The sequence below is a fragment of the Camelus bactrianus genome, chromosome 6 (genome assembly GCF_048773025.1).
Source record: "Camelus bactrianus isolate YW-2024 breed Bactrian camel chromosome 6, ASM4877302v1, whole genome shotgun sequence".
NCBI classification, from domain to species: Eukaryota; Metazoa; Chordata; class Mammalia; order Artiodactyla; family Camelidae; genus Camelus; species Camelus bactrianus.
The window spans coordinates 13,525,144-13,545,942 of NC_133544.1; the positions used below are offsets into that span (position 1 = coordinate 13,525,144).

The window sequence follows — 20,799 nt, forward strand, 5'->3', positions numbered from 1 at the left end:
TGAAAATATTTGTCTTTCAGGGATTTTTTTTCCTCCACTGAGTGGCAAAGGCCATATTTGTTTGTCTTAACTCTGAAACTGTTATTGACATAGATGAAGTGTTACTTTTATTAGCTGATCATTACACAGCTTGTATTTGCTGGGTTCCTTTGCATGTAATTATGATGTGAAATCTCCTTGTAAGAGTATCTGTCAATAGTGTAATTGACTTTACAGTGTTGACTTTCTACTCAATAACCTCAGGGATCAGCCCATCCTTAGACGTTGGAATCCTGCTTATTTTTAAATTTGCCTGGGCGTAGAGTCCTCAAGACACATTATCCTCCAAATAACTGCTCCCACATCTTAAAGTTTAATGCCCATGTCTTCTGCTGCTTCTCCAGTGAAAGTCCTTGCAGAGAACGCACTGAATGGGACAAACAATAACGGCCTTAAAAGAACTGATTCTGGCCCTCTCGGGAAACAGGAGCACCAGATTTCTTACGTTATTAGAATTATGGGCTGCGTCCCAGGTAGGGGCCATCACAATTGTCCTGGGTCTGAGCCACCTTTGCTTGTTAATCTTTTGACCTCAAGTGACCATTTAGGTCACTGAGAAGAATTAAATTCCAGGACTTACCAGAGAATTGAGATAGAACTGGTGGGAGGGCTGTCTTTTCTATGGCAACAGAGCCCAGAAATTACAGGCATGAACTTGGGAACCAAGTTTCCTGGGTCCAGAGCATGTAGCCATGTGACCCTGGGCAGGTGTATCTGGGCTTCTCATGAGAAAACCAGCACCTGCCTCATGAGTTATTAGGATTAACACATAGTTACATGCCTGGCACACAGTAAGCATTAGACAGGTGTTTGATAAATAATTAGAAAAAAACCAAACAACCAGATTCATAATGGGAAAGGACTTGAACATACTTTTCTTCAAAGAAGACATACAAATGGTCAGTGAGAACATAGAAGGAGGCACAACATCACTAATTATTAGGGAAATGCAAATCAAAACTACAGTGAGCTAGCACTTCACCCCATTAGGATGGCACTATCAAGAGAACAAAATAACAAGTGTTGACAAGGATGTGGAAAGACTGGAACCCTTGAGTCCTGTTGGTGGGACTATAAAATGGTGCAGCCACTGTGGAAAACGGTCTGGAGGCTCCTCAAAAACGTAAAAATAGAACTACCATATGATCCAGCAATTTCGCCTCTAGGTAGATACCCAAAAGAGTTGAAAGCGGGTTCTTAAAGAGATGTTTGTACATCCATGTTCATAGCAGCATTATTCACAATAGCTAGAACATGTTAAACAACCCAAGAGTACATCAGCAGATGAACGAACAAGAAAATATGGTGTATATACACACAGTGGAAAATTCAGCCTTAAAATGAAAGAAAATTCTGATACAATATGGATGAACCTTGAGGGCATTGATGTTAAGTGAAATAAGCCAGACACAAAAGGAAACGTACATATTATTACAATACACCGTATTATTGCACTTATCTGAGGTACCTAGGGTAGTCAGATTCATAGAGACAGAACGTAGAATGGTGGTAGCCAGTGACTGTGGGGAGAGCGGTGGGCAGTTACTCTTGAATGGGTACAGAGTTACAGTTTTACAAGATGAAGAGTTTTGGAGATGGGTGGTGGTGATGGTTGCACAACGTTGTGAATGTATTTAATACCACTGAACTATATGCTTTAAAAAAAAGGTTAAGATGGTAAGTTTTTTATGTTGGTATATTTTTTCATAATTTTTTAAAGTAGAAAAAAAGTGAAATGAGTAATATGAAGAGTCTCATGGATTCATCCAGCCTGCCCTCCAAAGAGCTTCCCAAGCCCCAATTCTGAGCACCTGAAGCTCAGTCCCAAACCCCAGAAAAGGCTCAGATTGAGCTCCTGTGCCACCTTGAGGACAATGCACATTTGGGACAGAGCCATGGTTTTGAGGAGCAATGGCAGTCGTCCAACCATAGGTGCTATAAAGTTATATGAGAGTTCCACCGGATCACCACCTCAGGTGGCTTAATTGTATTTGGAGCTCTAAGGACCTCCAGTGAAAGCTGCAGTTTGTGCAACAGGAAGCATGTCAGGAATTAGCGGTTCAGTTGTGATACAAAACATTAATACTTAAGGTCTTGTCAAAATAGAGCCACCCATCTACCAGCCTGAGATCTGCTCCTGGTCGTCGTCTTTCTTCCCGCTGGAGATGTCTGTAACAGTTTAGGAAGCTGACACCATTTGGTTTTAAAATAAGGTGTGGCCTGATTATACAACTTGAAGGAAAGTTTGCCACTGATTTTTTTTTTTTTTAGTATTGTATTTCATTTTGTTTTTAGAAAAACTAAGTACCTGTCAGCTTTTGTCTTCTGAAATCATATCTTTGAAGGGAATTGTGAAACTCAGTATTAAGTCCTGCTGTGTGGTGGGAGAGAGGGAAGGAAATACTAAAAGGGGAGATTAAAGGAAAAAGGGAAAAACAATACCAGGAGGACAGGGGATGCACTGAGCTCCCACTGTGCTGCCTGCTTGGCTTTTTGTCTTGACTTCTGGCCCTTCTGGTCCAGAAACCTAAACAATGACCAGCAAATCTGCTGTGTGAAATTTGATCAGCATTCTGGGGTTGCTCCTTGTATTTCCAAGTCAATGGCGATGGTTAATGCCTTTGAAAGTCCTGGTGACTTTTCCTATTGTATCTAGAACTCCTCTGACCTCCTGTTGATGCTGGACTGGTGCCAAATGCAAAATGATTCATGAAGGAGAGTTTTGGGGTCATTCCTACTGGGTTCTTTGATCTAATGCAGGGAGGGAATCATATTTATCTCAGTAGTTTAAGGGGACAATTTGTAGCTCATGGAAGAAAATTGTGCTCCATCCTGGCCCCTGGACCTGCTATCTGAATGATAACCACAATCTCAAATTTGATATTTGCTATTCCTGTGTTTTTAAAAGTATTTTTGATATCCATAAACAGTGTATCTAGTTTTTGCTTGGTTTTGAGTTTTATGGAACTGGAATGATACTGTGTATCTTCTTTTTGACTTGTTCTTTTTATTCATTATTAAGTTTATTTGATTTGTTGCATCTGGCTGTAGCTGAATCATTTTCGTGGCTGTATAATATTCCTCTGTGTGTGTGTGTGTGTGTGTGTGTGTGTGTGTGTGTGTGTGTGTGTGACTATACCACTTTTTTTTTTAAAGACAATTGAATTGTTTATAATTCTTCACCATGACAAACAAAGCTGCTATGGGAATTCCTGTACATGTCTCTGGTTTCACTTAAGATGGTTGTCCAGGTGTAGAAATTGTTGATTTGTAGGGTATGTACCTGATCACTTTACCAGGTGATGACAAGTTCTTTTCTGAAGGGCTTATATCCAGGTACACCCCTACCAGCAGAGTGTGATAGTTCCATTCCTCTTCATCTTCACCATTTAGAATTATCATACTTTGCAATTTCAACCAAATTAATTACTGTGTAATGGTATCTCATTGCACCTTAATTTCCGTTTCCCTTGTTACTAAAGATGTTGCACAGTTTTTCATATATTTAATTGGCTGTTTGAATGTGCTCTTTGATGGGTTGCCTGTTCAACATTTTCCTCATTTTTCTTATTGTTTCTCATTTTCTTATCTGTATAGGAGTTCTTTGTATATTCTGGATATTAATCCTTTATTGACTATATGTGTTGCTAATAACTTTCGTAAGTTTGTGGATGGTCATTTCACTGTCCGTAATAGGGTCATTTGGCGAACACAGGCTCTTAATTTTTATGCTTATTAATAATTTTGTAATGAAATTTGGTGTCTTTAAAAAGTCCCTACTCCAAGATAAGATCTTCTGTTGTTTTTTTCTAAAAGATTCTGAAAGGTTTTCCTTTCTCATTTAAATCAATAATCTATCTGGAGTTAATTATTTGTGTATTGATTTTTTTCTAGCAACCTTGCTAAATAAACTGCCTTAGTAATTTTAATAATTTATCTGTAGGTTTTTCTATATATAAAATTATATCTTCTGTAAATAATGGTGGGTTTTATTTTTTCTTTCTAATTCTTATGTCTTTTATTTTTCCTGTCCTGTTTCAGTTAGAATCTCTGAGTAAAAGTAATGGTAATAGACATCTTTATATTGTTTCTTATTTTAAAGGGAGCTATGTTATTGATGAACAGCTGACAGAATGTTTATTATAGCTTTTTTAGAAAATGTACTTTAGCATAACAAAAAATTGCTTCTATTTTTGGCTTGCTATGATAATTTATCATAAGTGGTTATTGAATTTCATTAAAGAAATGTTTACATCATTTAAGATAACTATAAATTTTTTCTTTATTGTAGTGTGATGAATTACACTATAAAGTCCCAATTTTGAATAAAACTTGCACTTCTGAATATATTCATGATGCATTATATTTTTTACATATTGCTAAAATTGGTATGCTAATATTTTATGTATGAATTTTGCATATTTGTCCATGTCCGTGTTTCTCTAGTGCTATCTTTATCTAGTTTTATTGTCAAGATTACATTATTTTCATATAATGAGTTAAAGGGTATTCACTCTTAATTCTCTGAGTTGGTGTAAGATTGGAATTAACTATTGCTTAATGTCTGATGCAACTTGCTTGCAAAACAGTCTGGGGCTGGTGTTTTCTTTGTGGGATGATTTTTAACTATTGATCTAATTTCTTTAATGATTATAGTATAACTTATTTTTTATTTCTTTTAAAATTCATTTTGGTAAATGTAGGAATATTCCGTTTCACCTGTTTTCAAATACATTGGCATAAAGTTGTTTACAATACATCTGTCATCCTTTTAAATATCTTTTGTAGTTACATCCCTTTTTTATTTTATTATTTTTATTTATTTTATTTTATTTTTTACTGTTTTATTTTATCATCTTTTTGCTTAACCTTGCCGTAGTGTTTTTTTCTCTCAGAGAATCAACTTCAGAACTTTTTTTAAAATTACCTCTATTTTGTATGTGGTCTTTATTTCATCTATTTCTGCTATTTTCTTTATAATTTCCTTTCTTCCTTTGGGTTTAGTCTTTTTTGTTGTGGTGGATTGGATACTTTTATTTTAAACTTTTCTTCTTTTTATATCAAAGTTTAAGGTTATAATTTTCTTCAAACTACTGCTTAGTTGCTTCTTAAGTTTTGATGCCTTTTATTTTCATTATTGTTACAAGTTCAAAGTATTTTCTAATTTCCATTTTGATTCCTTCTTTGTTTTTAGAAGTGTGTTTTTAAATTTTCAAACCCACATGGAGGTGGTTATTTCTTATTCTTGTTTTCAGTTACCTCTCCAGCATTGATGACTAATTACAATGTGCTGTGGTCAGAGAATTGATCTGTAGGACACTGCTTCTTCGACATTTACAGAGACTTGCTGTATGGTCTAGTAGTGTATGTCAGTTTTTATATATGTTTTGTATATGCTTCAAAATAATATGCCTTCTCCATTATGAGCACATGTTCTATATATATCCACTAGATCAAATCTTCTACATACTAACCATGTCTCTGTGTGTATATGTGTGGGTGAGGGGGTGAGGATGGGAGGGAGATATGAATTTGACCATTTCTCCTTGTAGCTCTTCCAGTTTGGGGTGTATATATTTTGGAAATATCTTACTGGAGGTCTCCATGTTTAGAGACCTTCCTGGTGGATTGAACCTTTATGAATGTTTAATGACTCTCTTTATCAGTAGTAATGCTTTTTGCCCTAAAAATCTATCTTACCTGGTTTTAATATAGCTACACCAGCATGGTACAATATGTTTTTTCCTCCTTTTACTTTTAACCTTTCTTAGTCTTTACATTTTAGTTTTGTCTGTTGTAAACAGCATATGATTTTTTTAAAACCTTTTTTAATGATCTTTACTTTTAATGAAGTTTAGCCCATTTTCGATGACATATTTAGATTTATTTCTACCATCTTAGTTTTACATTTGTTTTTCCTCCTTTTTCCAGATTCCTCTCTAACATTGTTTTAAATTGATCACGATTCTTCCACTCCTCATTCCTTTTTCTCCTTCTGAGGGTTTAGAAGTTATATACGTTTTTCTCTTCTTTTAGTGTTGACCTTAGAACTTTTGACGTGAATATTTTAAAATGTTTAAAGTTAATCAGTATCTTTAACCTTCTGATCAATACGAGACCCCTGGAATGATTTAACTTCCGTTCTGTCTACCTCCCAAATGATACACTACATTTGCCTGGGACTTCAGCTCTATTTCAGCTTCGTTTTAAAGTCAGTTGTTGGGGGCAGGGTATAACTCAGTGATAGAGCACGTGCTTAGCATGCACGAGGTCCTGGGTTCAACCCCCTGTACCTCCACTAATAAAAAACAAAGCAAAACATAATGTCAGTTGTTACTATAGTTGGCCCTCCACATCAGTGGATTCTGCATCCATGGATTCAACCAACTGCTGATAGAAAATACTCGGGGTGGAGGGAACGAATTCCAGAAAGTTCCCAAAATCAAAACTATTTGCCATGCACACTGGCAACTATTTACATAGCATTTACATTGTATTAGGTATTAGAAGTAACCTAAAGATGATTTAAAGTGTATGGGAGGATATGCATAGGTTATAAGCAAATACTATGTCACTCTATATAAGGGATTTGAGTATCTGCAACTGCTGCAATCTGTGGGGGTCCTGGAACTTTTGTCCCCTGCAGACACCAAGGGGCAGCTGTATTGTGTTGTCCAGTCACTACTCGATTACCTTTTCTTTGCTTATCTTTTCTTCTTGCATGTCAGATCTTTCTTCTTGGACCATTTTCTTTTCTCCTGAAATATTATTCTTAAGACGTTCCTATAGTGAGTATCTGCTTTTAGTTAAAACCCTGACTTTTTGCCTGAAAATATATTTATTTTGTCTTCATTCTTAAAAGATGGTTACTGGCTTTACAGTTGTACTTCGACAGTTACTATTTCTCTCTCACTTTGAGAATATTGTTCCACTTTCATCTGTGTCTCTGGTTTTATTTTAATCACTTCTCCTCTTTAGGTGATGTTTTCTTCTATTTCTAAATCTTTCTCTTTCTGTGTGTGTGTGTGTGTGTGTAATGACTACAGTTTGACTATGATGTATCTAAGATATGCATTCCTTTTTATTTCTCTTCCATGGGCGTTGTTGGCTTTCTGAATCTGAAGGTTGGTACCTTTCATCAAAACTAGAAAATCCTCAGCCGTTTTCTATTCCAGTATTGGACCATCTCCATTTTTCCTTTCACCCTCAAACTCCTGTTGGATTTATCTTCTTACTATGCTCCATACTGCCTAGTCTTTCTTCCGTATTTTCCATCTCTGTCTCTCTCTGCTGCATTTTCTATCATATCTTTAGATCCATCTTCCAATTCACTAATTTTTTTTTTTTTTTTTTTTTTTTTTTACTTTTTCTCTTTCAGTTGCATTGAGTTTTTTAATTTCAGGGATTATCTTTTTCAGCTCTGGAAATTTCTATTTGATGCATTCCAACATCTGTCTGCTCTGTTTTAGTAATCTGGTCTTCCCTTTCTGATATTCACCCCTTCCCTCTTTTATGCTTTTATACATACCTTACATTCTGACCTCATTATCACAATATTTGCAGGCTTGGCCGCTCTGATTCTATAGTTCATTTTTTCTGTGGTCTCTTGCTTACGGTGGCTTATTTCTCTTATGTTTAATTATTTTTTTTCATTGTGAACCTTTCTTAAAATCTTATCCGTGGGAATTTTTTGTGGCCTGGGTTTAAAGGATGTTCTTCTAGTGGGCAACACTGGCCGCTTTAAATTTAGCTTGAGGTCTTTTGGTCCACACAGCAGAATTCTGAACTCATACCCACCAGACTTCAGGCTCATGGTTAAAAAGTCTCACGGGAGGTTTTTCCTGTCTCCAGCTCCCTCTGGAGCTGAGATTAAGGCTGGCTTTTAATCCCAAGGTCTGCCTGTGAGGGGCGGTTACTTCTCCCTGCGATCTCATTGAGGGTGTCCTTCAAGGGTCCTGGCTCTTTACGTGGCATATTTACATGTATATGTTCCTAGTGGCCTGTTGGGTGATTTTAGGTTACGAGCTTCCGCTTGAATATTTCATTAAACTTAGTATGTGGGACTCCTGATGGCTTAAATGTGGATTGCTTTCTTCAAGAGAGGATTTGCTTTTTAAAACTTCTGCCGGGAGCCTGGGGACCAAAGCATTTGAGGCCACTTTAACCCCCTCAAGGGGCCACAGTAGCCGAGGAGCTGTCAAAATCAATTCTCTTGCCCTTCCCTCCACCTCCACCCTAAGCTGGGGCTCTTGTCCCAGCGCTAGAGGAGGCATTTGTGCCACAAAAACCCTTCCTGTCTTGGTTGCCCACTGGTCACATTTCAGATTTTGTCTCTTTACTTTTTAATTTTCCATCTTTGTGTGAAGTTCTTCTCGTACATGTGCATTTATGTGGCTCTCCAAGATTCCCGTCATTTTCCAGGGAACCCAGCAATGACTTAAAAATATGTTGCTGTACTTATCCAGGCTCTTTTGTATGATAGTTGGAAGAATGCCTTCCAGATGTCTTCTCTGCCACCGGCTGGCCGCAGAGGCCTCTGCTCATCTCGTGGCCTCTGTGTCTTTCTACCTACAGTCAGTTTTAGACAAAAGCACTGTACTAGCTTCAGCTTGAACGCTGCTTCTACAGTCTCACTAATTCCACCTGCTTCTTTTCACACTTGGCGAAAGACCAGAGTTCTCTAGTACATCCCTAAGAAGGACAACTTCGCCCTAAATGCCAGCCTTTGGGTTTAAAGCCATCAGCTCCAGAGACAGCCCTAGTGCATGGGTGAAGGGTGGAGGTGACACATGCTGATGTGTCAGCAAATAATAAACCCAGAGAGAAAAAGGCACAATGGCCATGTCTAATCAGAAGCTATACCGTAACTGGTTAGTTGCAAGCATTGCTCATTCTTGGCCTGAGCTAATGTGATCACTCACCTTTTACGTTCAATATTTCCCATCGAAGTGACAAGAGAATGAATACCAGGCTTTTATTTGAGGTTAATAACGCCTGGTTCTGTTGAGACCTAGTGATATCAAGTGGCTTTAATTTATGCCAACATGATCATTGTGAGTAATTTCAGTCTCTAACTAAAACTGAAGAACTGCAGGCATTTCGGATGTATTGTGTGTTCATTCGAATGAATGATTTTTGAGGAAGTGGTTAGAGATTCATCTTCCAGTATGTTCAGGATGCCTGATTTCTTCTTTTAAATATTTGGCTCCCTGGAATGACAACCCCTGCAGCGGGGAGGTGTTTGACACCAAGTCAGCGCAGCCATCATGCACCACCATGAACAACATCACATCGAGTGCTTAATCATTCAAGGAGCTTGTCTCTTTCTGCCGAGTTTGTGTGTGATTTATGGATGACAGGCCAATGCTGAAATCTCAGGGAAAATTTATTTTATCAAGTGAGAGAGAGATGCATTCATATTTTATTTCTAACTCCCAGAAGTTATGTCTGTGTACCTGTTTTCATCCAGAAATAATGTCAGCGACATGCTGGTGCCCTGTCTTCATCACAGGAAACTTCCTTCCTGGGGAGGACAGGGAGACGGTTCAAATTTCTGGTTGAGCCGTCTTTGAGAACTAGCGGGGACAGCTCACTGGCTTCCCTGAGTTTATTCTGTCGGTTTGTCTGTGAGATGGTTGAGCGAGGCCAGGGCTGCAGGGTGTGGGTTATGGAAACCCAGTTGGCGTGCAGCATGCTTCCGGGTGGCCCCCGAGACCCTGCGCTACACAACGTTGAATTCATGTGCTTTAGAAGTGATTTGCTTTTCTCTTCTCCTTCAATTCCTGTGATGTCGTTAAGAGGAAAGTCTCAGTGTGATTCCAGTGTGTCTTGAGTACCTCTCCCATGCTTGCTTATATCCTGGGAAGAGAAGTTGCCAGGCTCAGAACCTTTCCTCTTGTAATAGCATGGATCTGAACTGTTGTACCATTGCTTCCTTTCTGGTGTATTCCTCCCACTCCTCCACCCTGCACCCCAAACTCCTAAAAAAAATGTTTTTAACCTGTGGGAAAGGAAAGAGCAGCACAATGAACGCCATAAGTACCTGGATTCACTAAGAGTGAGCTTTTTTGCAATACTTGCCTCTTTCTTACTCTTTTACTCCCAGAATTCTCTCCCTCCACATTCAGAGAGAGGTGTCATATTCTGCTTAACTGTGGTAGTGAAGTGACTCATCAGACCCACGTTGTGAGAAAGTAAGGATTCAGAACCGAATTGATTTTCTAAAAGCCACTCGCAGCCCAGGTGAGGCACCCAAGCCTAGTTGGTTCCACCTTGAACATGAGGCTAGTTCAGTAGACTAATTCCGTGGGGATTTCACGGTCGTCACCTGCGGTAACAACGATCGCGAGAAGCATCGTGCGAGACTTTCGTTTTCACTTGCTTTCATGACTCTTTAGCTACCAGGACAATTCATGACATTTACCCAGTTTCGTGTTCAGTGACACCTCGCAGTCACCTTTCCCTCGCCAGCTTGTCGCCGGGCCTCTTCCCTCTTGCTTCTGCTGCGTTTCCATCTGCCTCCTGACCTGGCAGAGGGAGAAGGCGAGGCTGCTCGGGGCGGGCGTGTCCGGACAGCGGGGAGCAGCCGCGGGACAGCGAGAGGGGAGGCCGAGTCAGAGTTCTCCAGCATCCCCACGAGCCGCGCTCTGTGCTTGAACCTTCCATTTTATCATCACACAGCCCTGTGAGGTAGATGGGGAGCCCGCTGACGCTCTCACTAATAAACCCAAAAGTCCCAAATGTCAGCACGCTGCTGACATTATTTCTGGATGAAAACAGGTACACGGTTTGTGAACCCCAAAAGTCCGTCTGTCTTGAAAGCCAGGCCCTTTATATAAGGATTGTGGGGAGGGGTGCCCACCCAGGATCACCAGGCTCAGAACGCGTACAGAAACCCCTCACAAGCCTGCTAGGACTTGATCGGACCAGGGCACATACTGCATTTGTCGGAGCTAGCTTGATGGTCTGGAAGCATCTAGTAAAGGTGGAATTTTGATGATGGCCCTCGTGCATTTTACCGGTGTACGTTAACAGGAGGGGCCTCCTCATCACCAGCTTAAACTTAGCAGAGCACCATGGCGTGGAGCTCCAAAAGGAGAGAGACACCCCCCCAGGCCCACCCACTGCTGCACCATGTACACCAAGGACTCTCCTCACCTTTTCCCCTCTGTGGGCTGCAACCAGGATCTCATGGAGTCTCAGGGCCCACAGGGGTGCCAGGGAGAAAGGGGAAGGGCTCGAGGCTGAATCTCATTGGAGGGCCCAACCCCATGGCCTTTCTGCTGGGGCTGCATCCTCAGGAAGGGTCCAGGAAGACGTGTCCCAGACTTCCTGCTCTCTGTGCCACAATTGCATCTGCTCCAATGCTAGCTCCATCTTACCCGTTGGGGGTCCACTCTGCCCGGCACCACGCTAACCACTGAGGGACTGATCAGTGACTGGGGACTGCCTTGTGGAGCTAACGCCCTAATGGGAACCACAGACATGGAACAGGTCATCACGCGGTGCATAATGGTAGTGGGCAGTGCTGTCTACAGAGGGAACGGAAGGGTGTGTGGGAGGGAAAAGCGTGCTCACGTTCCCAGGATCTGGAAATGTATCACTGGTGGATATGCCTATGGAAACAAGGCCAGCGTGGTGCAGTGGAACATCTCTCCTCCCTGCTCAAAACCTCCAGCCCTCACATCCCAGGTCAGAGGCTAGGTCTTCTGCAAACCTCCTTATGCCCTCTCCAGCTATAAGAAATCCTTCCCTCGTGTGAGTATTCATCTCCGATCACCACCTCTCCTGAACATCTGCTGTGTATGCCAGGCAGTATCAGTGTTGCAGCCGCCAGGCAGGCAGGACTGGGGCCTATTCACACGCAGACTGCGCGCTCTACCTCGCTGCTTGGCCAGACGCTGGTCCACGCGCCGGCGGGCAATTGCTCGCATCCTCAGCCCCACAACCCCATGAAACGGGTGAAGTGACTATCCCCTCTTTGCCAGTAAGGAAGCACAAAGGAAGTCTGTTCACTGCTCAGACATAGGAACATGATAAAATAATCAGAGGTGTGATGGGTGCTGTCGGGACCTGATGGGAATGTATAAGCAGGTGACTTAGTTATAGGGCAGTCGGGCAAGAGTGAGGGTCGGTCTCATGATGTTATAAATTGCTCAAGCTTGAGCATCAGACTTTGGTTCCCATCCCAATTCTGCTGCTACTCGTTAGCTATGTGGCTTTAAGTAAATTAGCAAACTTCTCCAGACCTCACTTCTGGGATCTATAAAATAAGAATGCTAATATCCACTTGATAGAGTAAAATGCAGTCATCTGTACAGACGTAGCAGGATGCCTGGCAGGTGGTAAGTTTAGGAGATGGTAGCTTATTGCTGTCTCGTCTGAGATCTAACCATGACTTGCTTCTCCATTCATCTTTAAGCATCTTTGTGACAGTGTCTGGGTCTGATTCTACCTCAGATACCTCCCCCAGGACCCTCCCTAAGGCCGTGCGTTTATATTAGGTGTTACTGAATACTTGTAGAGTGAATGAGTGAGGGAGGGAAGGCATGAGTGAATAGCTGTCACCACACGGCAGGCGTCTCTTTTTGCTGAACACTAGATTTAGTCTTCCGACAAAAGACTCCTACTGGAGCAGCTTTGGAAGAGAGTGGGCTTTTTTCTGTGAAGTGCCCAGCCAGCATCATCCGGTGGTGTCTCCTCCACAGTGTTGGCGGGTATGTGAAACCAAGCACAACTTGATTTTTATGGTTTAATAGAAGAGATTGAGCTTCCACTGCTGTCACTTCAAAAGTGTTGTTTTGACATCTCAGCTGCACAAATTGAGTGAAAATGTCAATGACGGGAGATAAGCAGGGAAGACGGAGATGTCAGGATTCAGGACCCTGTCTTCAAAGCGGAGCCACCTGTTGGCAGGTCGCTGGATTGGACGTCAGAGCATCTGCCGTGAGAACACAGGGGGCTGCCGGTGTCTCACCACAGGGAGGTTAATCCTTGTCCTCTCTTGTCTCCCGTCCCTCCCCGCTGTCCCTGTCCCGCAGGAACGGCCTCACCAGCTGCCGGATGCGGACTGAGAGCGAGCCATCGTGTGGCTCCCCGGTGGTCAGCGGAGACCCCAAGGAGGATCACAACTACAGCAGTGCCAAATCCTCCAACGCCAGGAGCACCTCGCCTGCCAGCGACTCCGTCTCCTCCTCCTCGGCCGACGACCACTACGAGTTTGCCGCCAAGGGGAGCCAGGAGGGCAGCGAGGGCAGCTTCCAGAGCCACGAGAGCCACAGCGAGACGGAGGAGGATGACAGGAAACGCAGCCCGAAGGAGGCCAAGGATGCTCTGGGGGACAGCGGCTATGCGTCCCAGCACAAGAAGCGCCAGCACTTCGCCAAGGCCAGGAAGGTCCCCAGCGACACGCTGCCCCTCAAAAAGAGACGCACGGAAAAGCCCCCCGAGAGCGATGACGAGGAGATGAAAGAGGCGGCAGGATCCCTCCTGCACTTGGCGGGGATTCGGTCCTGTTTGAATAACATCACCAATCGGACGGCAAAGGGGCAGAAAGAGCAAAAGGAAACCACAAAAAATTAAAAACAAGTCACTGATTTGTTTTGAACTTACGGCCATTTGGTTTCAGCATGTCAGGAGATTTCTAATGATTTGTGGCAATATCAGCAATTTATTATTTTTTTCTTTTCTTTTCTTTTTTTGGTTTGGTTTTCTTTCTTTTCTTTCCTTTTTTTTTTTTAATTTGCCCCCCTCCTTTGTTTTGGACCCTTAAGAATTTTATGTTTAAAGGAGATTGAAGCCATAGAACTCATATTGACACTCAGCTGTTTTACAAAAGCTTTTCATTATCTGAAGACAAAATGAAAAAGCCAAAATTACCATTGCTTCCTCCAGCTTGTCAGAAACCCGTGGCTGAATCCGCAGGGATGGCAACGAAAAGGCCACAGGGATACACATCTGGCACCTAGAAGGCACGTGTGCAAAGTAACCATCCATCAGGCCCAACCTTTAGGTTTTAAAAGTCAGGATATCCACCCAGTTGGATCTGCCGAGTGAATGCACATAAGGCAACTGAGGAGAAGGAGGGACCCTGGGTTTCCCTAGGAGGGGCAGGATGGTCACCAGTCCTCTGTGCTTCTTAACTGTGAAGCCTAGTAGCATCTTACCAGGTGGACACTGGGCCATCCCTGTACAGCAGGTGTCGATGACTCATGAGAAGCACGTGGGTCAGTTTGTAGTGATGTTGCTAATCGTTGAATTCTGATCTATAGTAAATGAGAATGTTCCACAAGCCATAAGCCTGAAGGTTGGTCCTGCACACACACACATGCACACCACACACACACAACACACACACACACAGATACACAAGAGCAAAAGAGAAAAAAACTGATGCAGAAAAAACAAGCTCTGTCTTCTTAACTGCCCAAGTGAAAAGCAAATCCAAGAAATTACAGTAGCTGTTAAGGAAGGAAATAATGGTACAAACCTTTTTCTGTCTGTCAAAACCATTTGATCCAAGTGAAAACAAAACAAAACTAAAAGCTACAGAACCTGCCATTAGTATTGTGGTGTATTTTTTAAAGATGAAAGGCACATTGATGGACAAACTAAAGTGAAAACATGGCAAAAAAAGAAAAAAAGAAAAAGAAAAAGAAAAAACTCCTATACTGCCCTCAAAATGGAGTTTGCAATTAATTAATGTCAGGATTCATCTTTGCAAAAATCCAGTGATTTCCACACTCAGTCAGTGTAGCCAGCAGAAATTTCTGATCCACAATGCATGGAATTCCTTTGAAAAAAGAAGAAAAAAAATGAAAAAAAATCACAAAACACAAACTTTTTTTTATTCAAAAGTAACGAAGTTCTTGTAAGGTAAATAATGTATCTAGCATGAAGCATGAATTATTTTCATATAAATATAGAAAATAGAGAAAAGGCTATGCCTCTAATTTTTAAGCCCTTAGGCTTAGAGGTTCTTTTGGTTTTCTTCTTTTTCCTTTTTTTTTTCTCTCCTTTAGTTTTCTTTTTTTGTTGTTTTTACTTTTTTTCCCTTTTTCTGATTATTTTGTTTTGGTTTTTTGAAGCAGGTGTTTAAGGTTTAACCTTCTTCAGGGACAAATTGACTGTTGGGGAACTTACTCTGCAATATAAAAATATCTTCATGTTCTGGTAGGGCCTGGATGGTGGATCTCTGTACTGCCTTGTCTGCACTTCAGCCCCCGAGCCCCTCTGATTCTCTGTTGAAACGTGTGTCCTTTCTCTCTGTCTGTACATGTTTACCATGACGCAATAATTTGAGGGCAAACTTAGTAGTGAGTGTGTATGATAGAATCAAGAGAATTATGGGACGCTGACTTGAGAAAACCATGACCGTGATTTGGTTCTAGGAAAAAGGCAGTGAATAATTATGCAAATTCACCAGGAGAAGGGGAAACACACGAATGGGCCTTATTGGATGAGGGTGTGAGTTAGGGTACACGGAAGGAGGAAGTGAATGGGTGTTGGGAGGACCCGCCCCCGACGCTGTCCCGTGACTTCATCTCACGGTGGGAAGGAGGGGCCGGCCATCTCTACCACCTCGGTACACGAACCATCCTGGAATGAAGCCCACCTAGGTTGTGAGAGCTGAATTTAGACAACCAGATAATGTCACGCAGACCAGAAACTCTTGTTATCTTTGCCTAAGAGAAGCTATTTGGGGAGATCCAGAGAAGCCTCTAAAAGAATTTGATCTTCCACCCACATGGAAGGGAAATATAGAACACAAACAAGAGCACCCACTATGGTGGCTCAGGATCTGATGTTGAGGGAAAGGAAGGGAAGTGGGGTGATGGTGATTTTAAAAACGAGGCAGTGTGGGCCGCTGGGGTGCCCCCCTGCCAGCACCAGGCACAATCCGAAGCTCCATCAGCCAGGACAGTGGGAATTACCTGGTGCATTCTCTTCCTCCGGGTTGCTGATGAGAGAACCTGAAAGAAAATCTGCACCCACATGCAGGTCAGAGCCTGAAGACCTCCAGCGTATCTGTGCAGGGTGTGGCTGGGAATAAGGATGTCTTTTTGAAGTGCTCTGTTCCCTCCGTCTCCCCAAACATCTGACACCCCAAAAGCCATCCACAGCTGTGGAACCTAAGCGACACTTTGATTTGTGTTGTCACCTGACCCTGCCCACCTCCGTCCCCCTCCCTCACTCCACCCCTAAGATCAAATTCAGACTTCCCTCCGCAAAGGCAGAGGTCAACGTCCAGGACGGTTTCTGGCCGGGGGGGTTCTTCCGATTAAAACCCCCCACAGTGGGCTGTCTCCCCTCATTTCCTTTTTCTAAAGGAGCAAAGGCCTCTTTTAGAAAATAATAAAATGCAATGTGTGTGATTTACTTTTCTGATCTCTTTGAGAAATAGATAAATATCTTATAAAAGTGTGTTCTTAACTCCAGAACCACTCTTTTTGCATAAATACCTCATCGGGCAGCTTTCTAAGTGTTACTTTCCTGAGTGTCCCTCAGTCCCTTCTTAGGAGCCGCTGGGAGACGTAGGGGAAACTTTAGTGAGGGTACTTTTTTCTATTTTTCTTCTGTTTTTGGAGGCATACACATTATGCATAACCAAAACAATGGCTCAATTGTGTTTAACTTTGTATTTTGATTGTTGAGAAAAAAAAAAGTATCGATGTGTATGTGGCCGTTTGTAGTGAATTCATTGCAGAATGAGGTTGCCCATGTCCTTGCCAAGCCAAGGGGCAAGGAGCACCCTCTCACCCCCTTCCTCCAAGAGCAGTAGAGAATTTAAGCACAAGCCTATTTGTGAAAGAATATTTTGCTCAAGTGTAATTCACTTTAGTCTTGGAATTCCTTCCCAAACGTCAGGTGTTCTTTTAGCTTTCGAACTAGCCTATGTATTCATTAGTCTGACAAAGTCGCCTGAGCACCGTTCAAGGGGTGTGGTGGTGTTTTTGCTTTCGTTTCTCCTGCTGGGAGAAGTGGCATTTCGTGTGTCATTCCAGTGTCTCACATACTCAAATGGGGCGGGGGGGAGGGGGAAATGGGGAACTATAGCAATATTTGAAGATGCTTTGGAAAACAACCGTGAACACATCTGCACCGTGACATCCACAGTTACTTGCTGTTGGTCCTCGGACACATTTAAGAGAAAGAGACTGGCTCTTTATTCTTAAATGATGTGCGCATAGACAGTTATTTTTATGCTACTACAATTGTCTGTTATCTTTACCTAGTACTTCGTGGAAGGGGTTTGCATCATAGACTTCCCAGCCTTATAATATAACTCATAAGCTCCTACTTCCCTTGCCCCTCTCTGACCACTCTCCGTTCAAGAGTTCTTTGGTAGAACTGTCTATCTGAAAGTCAAATGAACCCAACCCACAGGTAGACGGTTTGAGAAACCATAGCCAAGACCACAGTGGCAGGTTTTGGTCTTGGTGCTGAGTGTTTAAGAAGGGATGTGTTGGAAGCTTTTCCCAAGAGCTGACTTTTGTCTTGTAGGGGCGCTCGGCCTGTCTGGCCCTTGCTGGGCGTGGCAGTGAGTACCACGGGGTATTCTGGAGGAGGTCACTGCACTGAATGGCCGTCCTGCCTAGGAGACAACTTCAGGCTTCAACAGTTTGGATGGCTTTGGTGCCCGGCTCAGTCCTGGGACACAGCAAGACTGCTCTGCACCCAGTGCTGCTGACTCCCCGGTCCAGTTACCCCACCCTACGTGTGTGGGCCCTCTGCCTCTCTCGTCAGAGGGCTCTTGGAGAAGGAATCAGAGTTCTGTACCAGTGACCTCCATGGGAGGGTTTTCCATATGGGATTGGATTTGATGCAATGTGACTTCTCTTTCCATTTCACCTTGATTCAGGTTGGGACTCGTTTCTTTCTGGTGGATCACAGCTGCCCAGATGTTGCAGTTTTATCTTTTGTGTTTCTGTAGAGGAGTATTTTTCTTTCATCTTCAGGATTTTTTTCTCTCTCTTTTTTGCCACCAAAAGAACACGTTTGAACCCCATGTCCCCTCTTGATCGTGACTTACCAGTGTTGACAGTTACATCCTTAGTGTTGTAGGTCCCAGCTCCAGTACTATATCAAACACTGTTATGCACATAATGCAGCACTGTGATCTAATTTAAATAATACTTTTTTATTATTTATACTACTATATATAATATACATCAACACTTTTGCTATATAACCTAAGTGGTAACCCTCTTTTTAGTTCCCTGCCAAAACTCGGGACTTTGGTCTATATCGCAGTCAACACAGTTACAAAGTTGTAATGGTGTCTTTTTTTTTTTCCTTTTTATTTGTAACGAAATGTGTAAATCAACGTATATACATTGTGTGGTGTTCCTGTATCTGGAGTCCCATGAGGATTTACACATGGCATTCAGTGTTCTGTATAGACCCGCCTGCCTTTGTGAATTCATCTGTTGACCCTTCTTCCTTTGAGAGAACACTGGTGACGCTGGTGAACTCTTGTTCTCTCTCTGCCCCCACCCCCCTCCCACTGGTTATTCTTGAATTAAGCACAGACGCATCAGCTCCGTTGCTTCATCATGAATAATGCGTGTGACCTTGCAATTCTTCCACAGTTCAGCAAACAAGTGCTAGCTTCACTGACCAAAAATTTAGGAAGGAAAATCCGATTTTTAAAACGATCCATCTTTCCACAGCCGAAACCAATATGTCTATGGTGCTGCATTTTGCTGTCTGTCCTACTTTTGAAATCAGACCTGGGTGAAAGATCACTTCTGACTCAACTGTGATACGCTCACAAGTACCCTTCCTGTTCGTTTTGTTAGCGTTGAAATCAAGACTATTTATTTGGAATCTATACAACAGTGTTTGCCACTGTCTTTCACTTGCAAAAAGTTGAGAACAGCCTTCCCTACTTTTTGCAAAGGATTACTATTCCATATTGGATTCTCAAAGACTTCGATATGGGGAAACTCTCACACCTAGAAATTGTCTTTCATCCTTTCATGACTGTGGCCTGAGTTCCCAACCCCTCCCTTTTTTTAGATGAAACTCTTAGCACAATTTCAGTTATTTAAACATTCAGCATTGTGTGTTGAGCCATCGAAGCTCACAGCTGATTCAGTAACCAGTTTCCTGCTGTCATTCACACTCACTACTTACACTGCCATGGTGACAATGTGGAGGAAACAAGTGTCCGTGTGTGTCTGGGAAGCATTATACGCTTGTACATTTTATTTTTTATACTCTGATTCTGTAACATTTCTGAGTTTTGTTTTTGTTTTACAGAAAAAATAAGTAAATAAATAACAGTGATCAAGCAATCAGAAGACAAGAGGTTTACTCTCAAGACTTAGGGTCATCGGACCTCTGGCCAATAGACCTCCGTGGCCAAATTCATTTACTAGAGTAATAAGTTTTCGAAAGCCAATTTTTTTTCTGTATCTTTCTGTATGAAACTGCCAATATCATGAATAGAAAGGGAGAACCATGAGAAAGGAGGTGACGTTCAGTCGCATTTGTGTTACCTAGAGGAGCAGTGTGGGAGCTGGCACGATCAGCCAAACTTTAGGGACCTGGTGGAGTTGCTTCGGAGGCACCCATACTTGCATTTCGCATTCTCCATATGTAATCATATTGCCAAAGACAAACTATTCATCATTTATTGTAAATAACACTTTCCCCCAGACCTACCATAAAGTTTCTGTGATGTATTGTCTTCCAGTTGCAATAAAAATTACTGAGTTGCATCAATTGAAGAAAAATGCCATGTCGTATTGTGTGCACTGCGTCTCCATGTGCAAATGCTGAGCAGTAAAATCATTTATATTTCCTACCTGCACTAGGGTGTGTGCTCCGTTTTTTACGGCCCGGTGTCTGAATCTCCACTGCGCTTACTGCCCCCATCCTCAGGCATGCTTCATTTTCAGTAAAAAAAGTACACACCTTTTGCAAATAAACAGATTCACAGCCCAAGGCTGGGCTCCCCTGTGGCTCTCAGAATTCCAGCTTGGATCTAAAGAATTGCTAGACAGTAAACCTCCCACCACGAACCTTAGAGCTTGTAGTTAAAACCAATTGTGCCTTTCATTTGGAAGATGACAAATACACTGAAATTATACACTGGGGCAGGGGCCTGCCAGCCTATCCCAGGTCCTGAGGGCTTCTTATGATGACTTTCCTAACCCTGAGGCTTTGGCCTTCCAGGATTTAATCCATCATCCCTCAAAGTACCACGCATGCCCTAAGGACCAAGGAGGAGTTGGAGTGGAGAAGAGTGGTCGGGACAAGTGATAGGCACAGGGTACCAGTCACCATGCTGGAGGAATGGAAAGGATGTTCTTTCTGAGTTCTTGTTCCTTCTATGACAGTTGCCAGTGTGCTGTGTGGATCTGTAGCTCTCAGAGCAGCCACAGTGACCCCGGCAGAGCTGGCCTCCACCACTTCCTTTCTGCTGGGCCCCACACTCACTGGTGTCTTCTAGGTGCCCAGGCTGTGCCTCCTGTGGTCACGGTGTTACTGTAAGGTCACTTCCAGTGCGTCTATCAGAATGGATTCCCAACAAGGCTTCTCAAGGTGGTCACCCCCGGATCTAAGGTGTTTGCCAGCACTGCCACCATGTCCATTTCCACTGTTGGAATCACCTTCAAAGCTGCCATGTGCCCTCCTGGATGACAGCCCTTCAACGCTGGGGGGGGAATTGATGGGGAGGAAGAGCAGAAAGTCATTGGGGTCAAATCTGATGAATCGGGTAATTGACCAATTTGAGTAATACTTAACACCAAA

General features: G+C 42.6%; 1 protein-coding gene across 4 annotated transcripts in view; it reads left to right on the top strand.

Moving 5' to 3' along the window:
- The window catches only part of FOXN3 (forkhead box N3), a 364,758-nt gene extending 346,553 nt beyond the window's left edge, over window positions 1–18,205 (top strand). For all 4 annotated transcript variants that reach the window (XM_045505824.2, XM_074365166.1, XM_074365167.1 and 1 more), the window contains one exon: window positions 13,080–18,205. In XM_045505824.2, coding sequence (XP_045361780.1) covers window positions 13,080–13,620 — 541 coding nt within the window. In that variant the 3' untranslated portion in view covers window positions 13,621–18,205. The remainder of the gene's footprint in view (window positions 1–13,079) is intronic.
- The last annotated feature ends 2,594 nt before the right edge of the window (window positions 18,206–20,799 follow it).